The sequence below is a fragment of the Tetrao urogallus genome, assembly GCF_951394365.1.
Source record: "Tetrao urogallus genome assembly, chromosome: 1".
Taxonomy (NCBI): Eukaryota; Metazoa; Chordata; class Aves; order Galliformes; family Phasianidae; genus Tetrao; species Tetrao urogallus.
In genome coordinates, this window is record NC_136813.1 from 12,845,230 (window position 1) to 12,859,529 (window position 14,300).

At 35.7% G+C, this 14,300-nt stretch overlaps 1 protein-coding gene across 2 annotated transcripts in view; it reads left to right on the forward strand.

Annotated features, from left to right (window-relative positions):
* The window catches only part of CNTN5 (contactin 5), a gene marked incomplete at both ends in the record, with an annotated part of 322,983 nt that extends 309,644 nt beyond the window's left edge, over window positions 1-13,339 (forward strand). For both annotated transcript variants that reach the window (XM_079544036.1, XM_079544037.1), the window contains 5 exons: window positions 175-284; window positions 9,545-9,731; window positions 10,205-10,317; window positions 11,661-11,829; window positions 13,236-13,339. In XM_079544036.1, the coding sequence (XP_079400162.1) occupies window positions 175-284; window positions 9,545-9,731; window positions 10,205-10,317; window positions 11,661-11,829; window positions 13,236-13,339 (683 nt within the window). The remainder of the gene's footprint in view (window positions 1-174; window positions 285-9,544; window positions 9,732-10,204; window positions 10,318-11,660; window positions 11,830-13,235) is intronic.
* Between the last annotated feature and the right edge of the window lie 961 nt (window positions 13,340-14,300).

A 14,300-nucleotide genomic window follows, 5' to 3' on the forward strand; every position in this document is an offset into this window, starting at 1 on the left:
AGCAATAATAATCTCTTTATCTTGTTCAGTTTTTCATGTTCCTCATAAGTGTCATACCTTCTTGTGAGTATTAAGGTAGAATAAAGGAAGCAAATGACAGTTTCAGATGGAGTGTTTTTGATAAATACAAGTTGTTACAGTGGAGGTTTATTGTTTCAATTTTTCTTAATACAGAACCCACTGCTGCTCCTATCGATGTCAAAGCTACGAGTTTGTCTGTATCAGAGATTCTTGTTGCGTGGAAACATATTAAAGAAAGTCTAGGAAGACCACAGGGATTTGAGGTACGAACACAGAATATCATAATGAGTAGTCTTGTTGCTTTTGCTAGCATTGCATTCTGTTAACGTGTGGAGTAGTTAAGCTTCAACAGAAAATATACTCATTTTAGCATACACATAACTAGCTGCAGAACAATGGTCACAGCTGTAGTACTGGCACATCTTTTATTTATGTGTGCTTGAAAACTGTTCAACACCAGTTCCCATAACATCTCTTTGACACTTCAAAAAGAGCTGAAAGAACCACAAGTGACCCAGCATGCCTCTTTCACAGGCTGGGGAAGATTAGGTATTGACTGTTTCCAGCTCCAAGTGACCAGTTCAAACTTGTTATTATTTACTGAGAGCAACCAATATACAGAAAATCAGTCTCTGCCATCCCTGTGCTCTCATCCAGCAGTGGCCGGGGGACATCTGCTGGGCAGATCACAGAAGGTTGGATGGCAGGAGGGGAAGCAGCAGCAGCACTGCCAACAAACAAAGGGGGGGGCTTGGAAACAGCCCTCTGTGACCTGGGAGTTGAAACCAGCATTGGCATTGGACCATCTTGGTCCTCTGGATCCTGTTGTATCTTTGGATCCAGTTTACATTCCAATTTTCCAGGAACAGATTGAAACTAGGACTAAAACCTGTCATTTGGGGCCACTGTGATCCATCCTAAACTTGTGGTTCGGCTATGCTGCTGCTCGAGAAATAACCCAGCTTGACTCAATTTACTGATTTGGCAGTGCAGGTTATCTCACCTGCACTTTAGTCATTTTAAGAGTGCTGATGCTTTCCTTCTTGTCTGCACTAGCAAAGAAAAGACAGTAAAGAAGTAGATTTGAGGCAGATGCTAATGTAGTGGATACTCAAAGACTGACAAGTTGAATCTGAATATAAGTTACAGTACAGCAATTAACATTATTAATATCACTGAATAATGTGTTTACTCTCACAGAGCATGCAGCTTGAATATTTTGTAGTACAAGTTGCCAGAATTTAATATAGCTTCTTAAACTTATCTCCTGTGTAATGTTTATTTTTATTTTAAATCTTGAAAAAATATATATTTTTTTCCTCCAGCAAGTCCTGAAAATTTATTTTCAAGGAAAACTCTGAGCTAAAACTTTTCATATCCTTCATGTTCTTGTTATTAACCTTTGGCAAATGCATGATAGCTCTAATATTGACTAAGAAATGTGGGTTTGTGTTCATCTCTGCCTTATGTTCAAATTAAAATGATGTTCCAAGTTCAAAGATTCTGTAAAAAAATAATTCAGAACTCTTATTTGTCCTTGCAGCCTGCATATATGGCATTTGAAATTGTGAAGAAAGATAGCCTCTGAAAGCATTACACTTTAAAGTAGCCCTCACTTTACAATATATATCTTAATTTCCTTTGTCCAAATCAGATATGAATTAAGTAAACGAACTAAAAGATTTCTGAATGAGGCATGGGCATCTGGTTTCAGTAATAAGTACTTATTTCTTGCATCTTCTTCAGTGACTCTTTGAGTCCTTGTCATGTAAGCCATGATCCAAAAGCTTACATCATGCCAGCACTACTATATTGAGTCCTCAGAAAGTTTATCTGCAGAAGTGTTGTAGTTCTATCATAAGTACACAACTCCAGCAACAATATCATACTTTAATACTGAATATCATACTTTAATACTGAAAAGAGAAACTCTTGCTGTTGCTCCATGTTCTGTTGGCCAGTGAAGAACTGGGGCAGATTTGCTCTCCAGCCCTTAAGAGGATCCTGTCATGATGCAAAGAGACTTTATAGAATCACAGAATGGCTTAGGTTGAAAGGGATCTTAACAGTCATCAAGCTCCATCCCACTGCCATGGGCAGGGTTACCAATCAATAGATCAGATCAGACTTAGCCCATTCTTAGGAGGTCCCAGTTTTACTCTGAGTTGTGATGGCACCATTTGATCCTGCCACACTTCCCCTGAGGAAACAATGTCACTCATTCTCCTCAGTCCTTCTCAGGTAACTACAAAAGGACTCCTGACAGAGAAGTATGCTGATTCAGTCTCCTCTACAGTTCAGTCTCTCCAGTTTAGTTGTAACAGTCTCTGAGCTATGTTTGAGTCTTGTAATCCAATAGCACACTAACACACTAACACAGTATGTACCCTCAGCAGCTTATCTGGTCAAGAGCTGGGATCAGGCAACCATCACCAATGGTCTTTGAGAGTAAAAACGTACTCCACCAGAGCCACCAGACACCCAGCCTTGGGCTGGACAGCCATGTCTAGTACAGCCCATTTACTGCACAGTTTAAATGCAGTTACTTTACTCTTTTTCCTGCATGATTTGCTGTAGATTCCTGGTACTTAGATATTCCTTTACAATTTATTCAGGCTGTGACCACAAGAAGAACCCCCAGGTCTATTACTTACCTGAGTTTCTTCCCTACATACACTTCAATGCTGAACTCTGCAAACTGTCATTTCTCTCTCACTGTGCTTTAGCCCTATTGCTCTTTTATGTTAAAAGTATTTTTAATATTTGTGTATAGCTTGCTTCTTGCAGTAAAAATGATACCTGACCATTTACCTTTAGGACTACTATGTATAAGGAGAACAAAATTGTATCCAATAGAGATTATTTTCACCTTGCAATTATTGTCTCTGTCCACACTGAAGTGTTGCACTTGTTACTAACCTCTGTCTTCAATTTCCAGGCCAGGCTTTTATCCTTTGAAATAACTTACTCACTGCACCTTGTCTTTCTCTCTTTAGAAAGTTGGCTTTTTTTTTACTCCCTCTCAGAGATCTTGGCGTCTTTAAATTACACCTACTATTTTTACCCTTATCCTCATTCCATCGATCACATTGATTCTCAAAATGTTCTGTGAGGTTTGTCTTAAATCATTTTAAAATAAAAACAGACGTTTTCTTTTTCAGATGAAAATACTTTCTCTAGAAATTTATTCTTTCATAACTTGAATGTGTTTTGCTTTCATTACTTACTTGCTACAAATCAGTTTCCTTAGCTCTACTGATGAGTCCTAATAATAGATGACTCTGACGGACAGAACAGTGGACTCTTCATATCAGAGGTGATCTTCCTGTCCTGGAATGTATTTAGACCCACGGAGTGCAGCATGTTCCAATGCCAACAATAGCACTTAATTGCTCTACTGCCCTCATTGACTTCTTAAGAATGAATATGAAGGTTGTTTTTGATATTGCAGTCATTAACATTGAAATATATTAACACTTTTTCTCCTCACTGCTAGTGCTATACACTAGCATTACACTAGGATTCTAGCGTGAAGACTACAGAGTAAATATTTCAAGCAAAGTATCTATAGTTCACACAACACAAAAATGAAACATAAAAAATATATCCCTGCTTCTTTCTGTCTTTCTCCATGAAGGAATTAGAGCTTTCTTTTGAGGCTGTTGCTTATATTTGAGGATAGGGTTAATTTTTTCCCCCTCTTTTTAGACAGAATTTCTTTGCTCACTTTTTGACAAAGAAGTATTTCAGGGAATAGTATTTGCCCTTTTCATTCCCATTCCCAGAAAGAGTGATTTTCACAGCTGCCTTTGCTCAATAAACAGAAGAGCAGATAGTACTGCCCTGAATGATTCAGCAGGACAGAACACAATCTGAGGATGATATTGCTGGAGTTTTCAGTTCTGTTTTTGGGGAAGATTTCATCAGAAAGGATCAGTGTAGTGAGTCAGTGCATTCCAGTATCAATTTAGGAACTCTAAGTCCAATTTTGCTTAAATACTGACAGTATTTCTTCAAACCATTCCTTTGGTGCAACCTGTATGGCAAAAAATCTCCTTCCCATCCCTTTCTTCAGTTTTGGTGAACACAAATTTAAGCTAAAAACTGGTTTTCAAGGTTTTATCACATGTAGGACAGTGCAGAATACAGCCTGTAGATCTAGTAATCCTCAAATAGCAAATAAAAAATATGCAAAAGTCCAGTGACTGATAAAGAGATGAATGATTTCTTTTTTGTTAACAATTATCTCCTAATATGGAATTATAATGGACGATGAGTACAATGTTGTCTCTAAAGCATGTGTCACCCCACCCCGTGCAAATTAATCTGACCAGCCAGTCTGTTCTTATGTCTCAATTGGTATTCTGTCCATGGCCACCACAGCAGAGACAACCACCTACACACACTTTAGATTTCCTAGCCTTTTAGCAGTAGTATTATAGAAGGGGGAGGTGTTATATTCTAGTGGTTGAATGCTTGATCTCTAATCAACAAAAGTGACAGAGGATTTACTACATACAGACAAGTCTGGAGTGACCCAGTTTCACTCCAGCCCTGTTTGCACTTTGTACTAAGGAGTAATGAAAGGCACAGTAACTTGTCCAATTGCACATTGTCATCCCTGAAAGGCAGTGTTAACTGTTATGTCACATGAGTTTTATGCAAGGTTTGCAGTACTCATTTGCATCTTCCAAAGCACATATTATTCCTGACTTCAGTACAGATTTGTCAGCTGTCTGCTCAACCTTACTAAATATGTGCCAGCCACACTCTGATGAAGTAGAAGTAGCTTGAAAACTTTGTCAGAATGGTAGAAAAATATAGTGTGTGGTTAATACTGTTTAGAATCCATAACCCAAAGGTTATAAAATCTATTTCAGCCTTAAGCAATATTTTCCTTGTCACTCACTGGTAGGGAAGGGAAAGGGAAAGAATTACTGTCAGGAAGAACATATTTTTTATTTTATTTATTCTTTTCCAGCTAATATTAAGTACAGATCTCAAATCTCATGTCTTTGCCATTTGAATTCCCCTAAAGGGTAGGAGTTTAACTAAGCAAATCAAAAGATTATCTTGCAACCAAAATGGATAAAAAAAAGAAAATCTTGAATCTCTTTTCAAAGAGGAACATCTAAAAGTTTTTGCTGTTCCTTAGATGTTCTTTGTCTGTTTATACAATAAGAATTACATCTACGTGGTTTTGGAATTACTTTTTTAATTTACTCAGGTATTACTTAAAGTAGATTAGAAAGGGTATATCAGTGTTTTTACCAAAGACTAGTAAAGCAAGACAGAAAAAGAAGAATTAGAGTTTCATCAGACTGGTATTCATCAGAATACCAATTTACCAGATTTTGCTTTTGGAACGAACAAATTTTCCCAAACATGTAATAAGCAACTGGATAGCTTTAAATATGTCAACTTAGCCTATAAAATTACAAAAATCCCTCTAAAATCCTGACAGCTACAAGCATTTCTCACAGGATTCCAACAGCTTTTCAAGTCCCTAGGGTATGGATCACATTTTAGATCTTTCATGAGGGTCTCAAGAGATCCATGCTATTTTCAGTGTCATGTGTGTCTCATGAATTCACTTTTGTGTCATGAATTTTTTGCTGCAAGACTGCTATTTTCTATTAACCAAAATCAGAAACCTAAAAATTTATTGATTTTTCATAGGAAAATATGACTAGATATTTGATGATACTTCTCAATGTTGAGCTACAATATGAGACTTCATCTCAGGTGTATGCAGGACTATGTTGAAGATAGGAGTACCTGAAAAAGGAGGAGGATGCAAGATATTCCAGGGAAGACCCAAAGCCTAGGATACTGAACAGTGTTTTCTTTCTCCTTTTTAGTCAGCAATCATTATGATGAAAGCCATGTAACTGAGGTTGATTGGCATTTTTGCAGGAACATTTCATCTTGTTCTGAAAACACTCACACCAGTATTTTGAGGTGATGCAAAAAGCAGCAGTAAATGTACTTTTTCTGTTCTAAGTGCTCGGTTCTACTGCTGCTTTTGCACTGGTGCTAATATTTGGGGAACTGCACACTGTGCAAGCTCAAGGAGCCAAAAGATTTTCTGCAAATGATAATAAGAACAAGTTGTGTGAAATCTGAATCATGGCTTCTCTTTTTCGGGGCTAGCAGCAGTTCTTTCAGCTCACTTTTCTTTCCTTCTTCCAAGCACCTTCTGTACTCTGAGATCCCTCCAAGTTCATTTTCAGTTACATCAGAACTGTTGGTGTTGGTAAATCAGAGAGACCAGGAAATTTTCTGTGTTTTATTCAGCCTTCAAAAAACCTCTCTATTCATCCTAGCTACTTCAGGCTCATATTTGAATTGCCTTATTTGGAACTTTGGCCAACAGAAAGAATATCCAGACTGTAACTCTTACTGTACTGAATTTAGAGAAGAGGACCTGCAATTAGTTATTAGGAAGTGCTGTCATGAACATATAAATATATGTCATGAACATATAAAACAAACATATAAACTGGTTGGGGAGAAAACTATTATTTAAGATATCTTTAAACCTAAAACTTTGAGAAAGTTGTCTGTGAGTATTAGCGGTTCAAAAATGTTAAGGTAGCAATGTCTATGATGTGATGTCTTACTTTCAAGGATTATTTAATAAACTGTCAGAACAAAGCAGAAGACTATGTGTTCCTGTATCTTCTCAGTTTTTTAATCATTATTGCCCTCTCTCCATCAAAAAGAAGTGGTTTCCTGGAAACTTGATATGAAAACTTTCTCTAGATGGCAAACAAAAGAAAGAACAGAAAAATTTTAAAACCTTGCAAGCAAGAATGTATTAAACAAAGCAAATGTTTTTTTTTTCTTTTCTTTTTTAAGATATGCATTAAACTTTTGTGGTTTGGAACAGGTATTTTGGAATAGGTAATTTGGAACCTCTGAAACAGATTTCCTAGAGAGATTGTGCAACTTATTGTAGGGTAACTGCTTTAGCAGGGGAGTGGATTCAATGATCTCTTGAAGTCTCTTCCAGCCCCTGCAATTCTGTGATTCTGTAATTTATGCTGTATGATATATTAATATTCAAAGTTATCATTAATGAAAACTGGTAAATCCCTTTTGACCAATTAAGGCTGCAGAAAATAACTAGTTTTTGTTAACGTACATATAACTGTACATAAACAAATCCTCTGTTTTAAGAAACCTGTCCAACAATTTTTAAGATCTGCAGTATTTCCACGCCAGTACAAATCAGTGTTAGCTTTCCCATCTGTTAAAAATCATTTGAGTTTTTTAATCACCTTTTCCTTGAGCTCATTTAGCTCAACACGTAGTTGTACTCATATAGAGAAAGATAGAAGCCTATTTTGAGATCAAAGTTCAAACTCACCTGGTAAAACTTTAAGGAACCAAACATTTAAAGGCTTTGAAGTACAGGAGATATTGAAATAGAAACAATGCCACTCGCGTTTCACGTTTTTGCTGGTTAATAAAGCATATATGTTAATTCCCCAAAATACAACCCTATGTCAAGGAGCAACACCTTTGTCACGTGGCGTAGCAGTAGTAAAGGAATATGCCATTATTTTTGCAGAGTTAACATATAAAATAAAATTAACTTCAGAGCTTTATAAGCCATGATGGACACAAGCAATATCTGGAAAATCCTGTTTTCACAACAAAACAAAGCTTCAGTGCAACACCTGGGCTCTGTCTACTGTCATGTATACTGGGACATGGTGTGCTCTGAATTAGCTACCACAGTGACACCTACTGAGCTACTTCAAATTTTTTTTCCTGGCTTTCTTAGAATAAGAATTTCACTGCTTCTGATGCATTTCCACTCCTGCCACTGTCCACTCATTGTCCACTGGTGTGATCTTGGGCAAACCACTTTTCCTTCTGATCATTCTTTGTTAGATCTCTGGCAGAGTCGACTAATTGGTTAATAGGGTCTTCAGGACAACGTCTCTCTCATTATACATTTATACACTGATAATACTATATGACTCTCAATATTATAGTGCTGTGCCTGTAAAGATGCATTAGAAGTAAAATGATCTCATCTAACTGCCCAGCAGATAATAACTAGATCTTCAGTTCTAAAATGTAAATGAGTGGTTGTTAATTCTTCTTTCCTTCCAAGGAAGGTGTGAATAGATGTTACTCAAGCTTTCAGGAAGTGAAATACCTGTGTATTTCAGAATCATACTTATTTCAACAACTGTTGAACATAGATAGATTTGCTATCTAATGTGTAATCAAAGTAAGAATTAATGCAATATGTACACAAATTTTACAATTAAGGAAGTTGATAACTGTGTTGGATCAAACTGATACACACTCCATCAAAGGGAACACAGCCACTTTATTCCAGTGAAGATATGACCTCAAAAGACCTCAGGTCTTTCTGGGTATATATATGTATTATATATATTTTATGCCAATATATATATATTTAATGGCTGCCTTGGTGTAAAAGATCAGTATTGTACTCATTGGTCTTATTTTTCCATGAATCCCATGTGCTTTTTCATTCAGTATTTTCTGGGCTATATTCTCAAAAGTGTTGTATTTCCCATGACCTTTTCTCAGAGGAAAATGTATCCAGATATAATATGAATAACTTATTATGAAATAACAGATTTCACAGAAAAGGCCAAAACGTGGAATAAGTGCAAGTAGTTCTCATCATGAAAAATGGTAGACTGAATATAGCTATTTGAATGGTACATTAGTGACATCTTCTGTTAGGGAAAAGAGTGTCCTGTGAGAACTAGGTGGAGGTCACCTAGATACATTAGCGAGAGACATTATTGTTTCAGTTTTTCTTCCAGTTAAACCCTGCAAATATCTGTCTCTGAGGAAAGAGACTAGACAAATTCATAGCTCAGTATTAGGCCTTCTTTGAAATTATAATAAATTCAACACAAACACCAGCAATGTGGACCACAAGCCACCAAATTTAGACTTGCTATGCCTGAAAAGAAAGGGCAGGCTAATCAACAATCAAAATTACATTTACAGGAAACATCTATATTCAAGAACTAAAACTGTATCCACTTCCTTCTTTTCATTCAGATAAGATTTTCCAGTTCGGTGCAAGATTTCCTCAGGTATTTTGTCATTTCCTGTTCATTACATTGATTAAATACCTGGCAGCTCTGAACTCTACAGAGCCAGGAAGTGAATATTGCTCATGTCATTTTTGAACTGATATGGCCCGAGCGTCTCCCAGGCTGAAGATAGATACTTCTTGTAATTTAAAAATGATTGAGCTCCTCTTGAATTCCCTGAAATACTTTTGACTTCCTGCCAGTGCTCATCTTCTAATCTTTGATCTTGCTAGTCACATCTTTCTGTCAGTGCACTGCAATTCAACACATTTTAAGTAGTTCCATGATGTTCTGATTCTCACTTCAGACAAAAAGATGATCAGACAACAGACAGGACTGGAAAAGAAAAGTACCACAGGAAAATATGTAAATCTTGAGCATTCCAAACGTATGTATTAATCTTTCCTTTGATCATTTGTTGGCAGATTGGTTACTGGAAAGACGTGGAACAGGAAGAAGCAGCAGAAAAGGTGAAAACTGCAGGAAATGAGTCATCTCTCCTTCTGACAGGATTAGAAGGAAATACATTATATCACCTAACTGTGCGGGCATACAATGCTGCAGGGTATGGACCACCTAGCGCCGCTGTGCGTGTAGCAACCAAGAAGTCCCGTAAGTGATCTCAGTAACTTTGCCCAAAGAAAGAAGCAGTCAGAAAGCAAACTCTGCCCTCTTCATATATAATAAAATACATAGATATTATATAATAATCAGGAATCACTTATAGCTCTGATATGTGTCTTTACTTCTATACAGAGATGTGAATTCATATGTCTTTGCATTCATAACAAAGATAATCTTCCTAATATACAATGTATTTTTGACAGAGATAAAACAGTTCCAAGTTGTAAGTTCTGAAGAATCTATGGGTTAGGTTGAGACAATCCGCCACAATCTATTAAATGATAATTCTGGAAAAAAATATAATGGAGTATGGAGGAAAAAAATAATAGCAAAACTCCAGCTAGAAGCCTGTTAGCACTTATAGTTGTAAATATAGTAAAAGACTGACATAATTTTGATTTGATTTTAAAGCAACTTTCTAAAAATATATTTATATATATGTTTTTATTTCTTCGTCCCAGCTCCCAGCCAAGCACCAAGTAATGTTATGTGGATACAGGATGGTTCTCACGTGTCCCTTGGATGGGAGCCAGTCAGACCTTTAGCTAATGAATCTGAGGTAATGGGATACAAGGTCAGTGCCTCCCCACAAACTTTCCTCTCTTCTAAACAATAACTCCTATTCCCTATATTCTTTTTTTCTCTTGGCAGTTTTCTGTATACTATACAGATTATCTGAAATCAGTTTTCACTATAAAAAGAATACATAAAATTGAAAAGTGCTAAATGTCCCAATATTTTCTGTGTTATGACTTTCAAACTGAGATTATAAACTAGGTAAGCTCTGAGTGTATCAATTCATCATATCTGGCTGAGAAGTGTCAACCAGTAAGATTACTTTCCTATGAACACTTCAATTTAACTGTGTGTACATTAGGAGCTAATGAGGTGCAGAAGAGTCAGACATCTTACAATGAAATTAAAATTAATATTTTTATGAAGGAATTTTTTTTTTATGTTTAATGTTTGTTTTTAATTATTATGCTGTTGATGTTCAACAGTCATCTGGCATTTAAAATCATGGAGTTCTAAACAGCAAAATACCAATTAATACTTATTTGACAAATTATAAAAAGTGATGGAATTCATTAAAATTTTAAATTTAAAAGAAAAGGAATCTATGTTCTTAGTGAGGTTTTTGTGGGTAACCTGAAGCATACGTATAAACATTTCACTAGACTACAATCTGGTATCTCATTAGATACAAGAAGAAATGTCACCATGAAAATGTAAATTGATTCAGTAAGCCAGAAAATTATTTAACCTTTATCAGTACTGCTGAGATCCTGAAAAACTTTGAGTGGATGCTTTTTTACATTTCCTTAGACCTTTTTTTTCTGGAAACAAAAACCCTTATGCTGAAATACCAAAAAGGCAGCTAAGTACATTTCTCCCACTTCACATAAGCATGTATTGAGTTTCAAAGGAGACACAGGGGTAAATCTGAGCTATTTGGAGTTGACTTAGCCAGCTAAGGTAGACAGTAAGGACTTTATTAAGGGAATTTCTTACATTTGAAACTAAATTCTTTCATCAAAATTGTGAATATCTATATGAATTTGGGAATGAGAATTTAATCAAATGAAACCCAAAAGGCATCTTAACGAAAGTTTGTCAACTGAAAATATATTGTGTAACATTTAACAGTAGAAGGCAGCAAGTCCTATATCCTTGCTTTGGATCCTATTCAAAATCTTTTCTCATTCATTAATCACTAATATACTTGCCTGTTACTGTTTGGAAGCCATATTGTGTGGGAGGAGAGGGAGCAAAGACGGTAGATGTAAAAGCAGATAACTGCTTTCCTTAACAAAATCATGAAGGACCTAACATTTCAGTGACTGTATCGTATGCACAGAATGTCTGATATATAACTTGAATGATCTCCATGACCATTATCTGCTTTATTGGCCATAGGTGTTACTTAGGCAAGAAGGCCAAAGCAACAGTCAAGTTATAGAAACACAGAAAACTTCCGCAGTGGTAATTCTTCCTGATGTTGGTGTCTACATTATTGAGGTCTGTGCAGTCAGTGAAGGAGGCGATGGGACTGCTAGTCCCCAGATTAGAGTTCCATCTTATGCAGGTAAGGCTACTTTATATTTGGAAGAGTGGCAGATATGACAACTATAGCAAAGTTCATTAAAAAGCAAACAAACCTGCATTACTCTCTACCTGATAAAAATTGTTCTCACAGTTCCGTAGCAGTTAGATAAAATCACTGATAGCAATATTTATTTTCTGTGCTACAACGTGGTCATCTAACACCATTTGAGATTCTCATGAGTATCTCAGGCATTCGTGTGGGGCTGATGAACAAACATAGAATATGCAAGAAATCCGTGCCTTTTTAAGGTTACATCTAGAAAACTAGTTGAGTTATGGATGTCTACATGGGTGATAGGTGTCTCAAATTCCAATGCAGTTACCAGAGACATAATCCATACAGACAAGTAGTTAAGCCTGGAGAGCAATTCATCAGAGAGCCAGAATTTAAATATTTTTACATAATTTGGCATATAAAGGCAACAAGATGTTTTAAGGTATCTCAAACTTTTACTCAGAGCTTGTAGATATGATACAGGACTTAGAGGATACACAGAATGCACCATTATGCACCGGAAGGAGGGATAACATCTAACACAGCTAAAATGCCTTCAAGTTTTTTCACTTAGGTACCAGAATCCTCTGTGTATGTCCATGTTAGAAAATAAGTTGTGCTTCTCTGTGAGTTCAACTGATTCTCTTAATTAGATATGACTTATTATTAAGTCATAATAGTAACAGTATTAGCGTAATTATCATTATGTAACTGATGACGACTAACTTCTTTTTCTCCAGTTGAAGCAATATGTTAAAGAATTGGAAGTATCACTTTCTTCTTAAGAAAAAATGTGCAGACTAGTGGGAAGAAAATAAATAAACAACATTGTCTTTTGCCTAAGAGAATATGGCATCTTAATTCTAACTTTCTAGTAACACTTACTTCAGTTCTCTTAAGCATTGTTTTTTAGTCCTTAGTGCTATAAAGAGTATAAGCTTAAAACTTCAATCTGTACTTAAAATTTCAGCTGTAATTAAGAGACTCTGCTATGATCTAAAAACATCACTGGCCTACAGGTCAAAAGACCTAAACAAACATCAGTATCAATCATAAGCTTTCATTCTTTCTTCCAAGAAGAATGTTTGCAGGGCACCTTCTGCAGCCTAATTCTTTATGAAGATTAAGGCATGAAACTTACTTGTTCTCTTTGAATTTTCTATTAATCTACAGAGTGAATGTGAGAATTCAGCATGTGAGTTTCTATAGATATCATCATAAAACCTCATTTCCTTATGTCTGTCTAGGGAACCTAATTTTGATTTACTCTGCCCAAATGTTAGATTTTTGTTCAGTATTAAACTATACAAATTTTGAGTAAAATTTATGTCTAAATGTACTGAGATTTGTTTACGATGATGCTTCTTTAATTACTTTCCTTTCCATTTCAGGAGGTAAAGTAACAAGTGCTCAGTCCACCTTACATATGTTCTCTACTTCCTCATCCTCTGTAACATTGCTTTTGGTACTTATGGTTCCTTCAAGTTCATGGTGAAGACTGCGGACTTTGTTGTTGTTGTTATTTATTTGCTTTAGCTTGATAACAACAAGGGATGGAGTTTTATGTCTGTGGAGCAACAGGAAACCCAAGCTATGCTAACCCATAGAAATACCTGTGGTGCACTTAGAGGAGTGTTGGAGACACAGTCAAAAATTCATCAGGTTTTTTCCTCTTAAGTTTTTGTAAAAGTCCTCTGGGAAAGGGGACATTTCTTGGCCCAAAAATATGCAGATTGTATGTAATAAACTTTTGTAAGCAAACGTAATTTCTGTCAAATGTACTTTACTTTTATAATATGTTCAATTTTGGTGACCCCAGTTATGTATCATTAGGTGTTTAAACAGTGGTGTCTAGTACAGTACATCTGTTTGGTTCAGAAAAAAAAAAAAAAAAAAAACATTCTTTAACTATAGAACAAAGTTTGATACAAGTTCATCTAACACTTCTTGCATTCCACATGGTTGGCTGTTCTTACTGACAAGAGAGAGAGAAAAATTGACATATGTATGCTTTGCAAAAATACCAAGAGTTTGTTCTTAAAATGCATAAATACACATTAAAATAGAAATATATATATATATAGTCAATACAATACTAGACAGAACATTCAAAAAGTGGCAAAGTGGAGTTGAAAATAAGCCATTTGTTTTATTTTGAGGTAAACTGAAAATAATTGAATATAAACTTTAAAGGAAACAAGTGCCATTGTTTTTCATCAAATACTGCATGATTTAATGTCAAAGCAATCAAGTATTTATTTTCAATAGGAAATAAAAAAAAAAAATTCCGAATGCATATGGCAATGAAAACTCCACTGGGCATTCAAACTTACACTAGGCTGCTACGTGAGCAAATAAAGCAATCCAAGAAGTCAAAGCTACTTTTTCCAACCATTTCCTTCTTTGTTTTAATTCTGGGCCCATTTTTTTAGATAACATTGTGTACTTCATATATT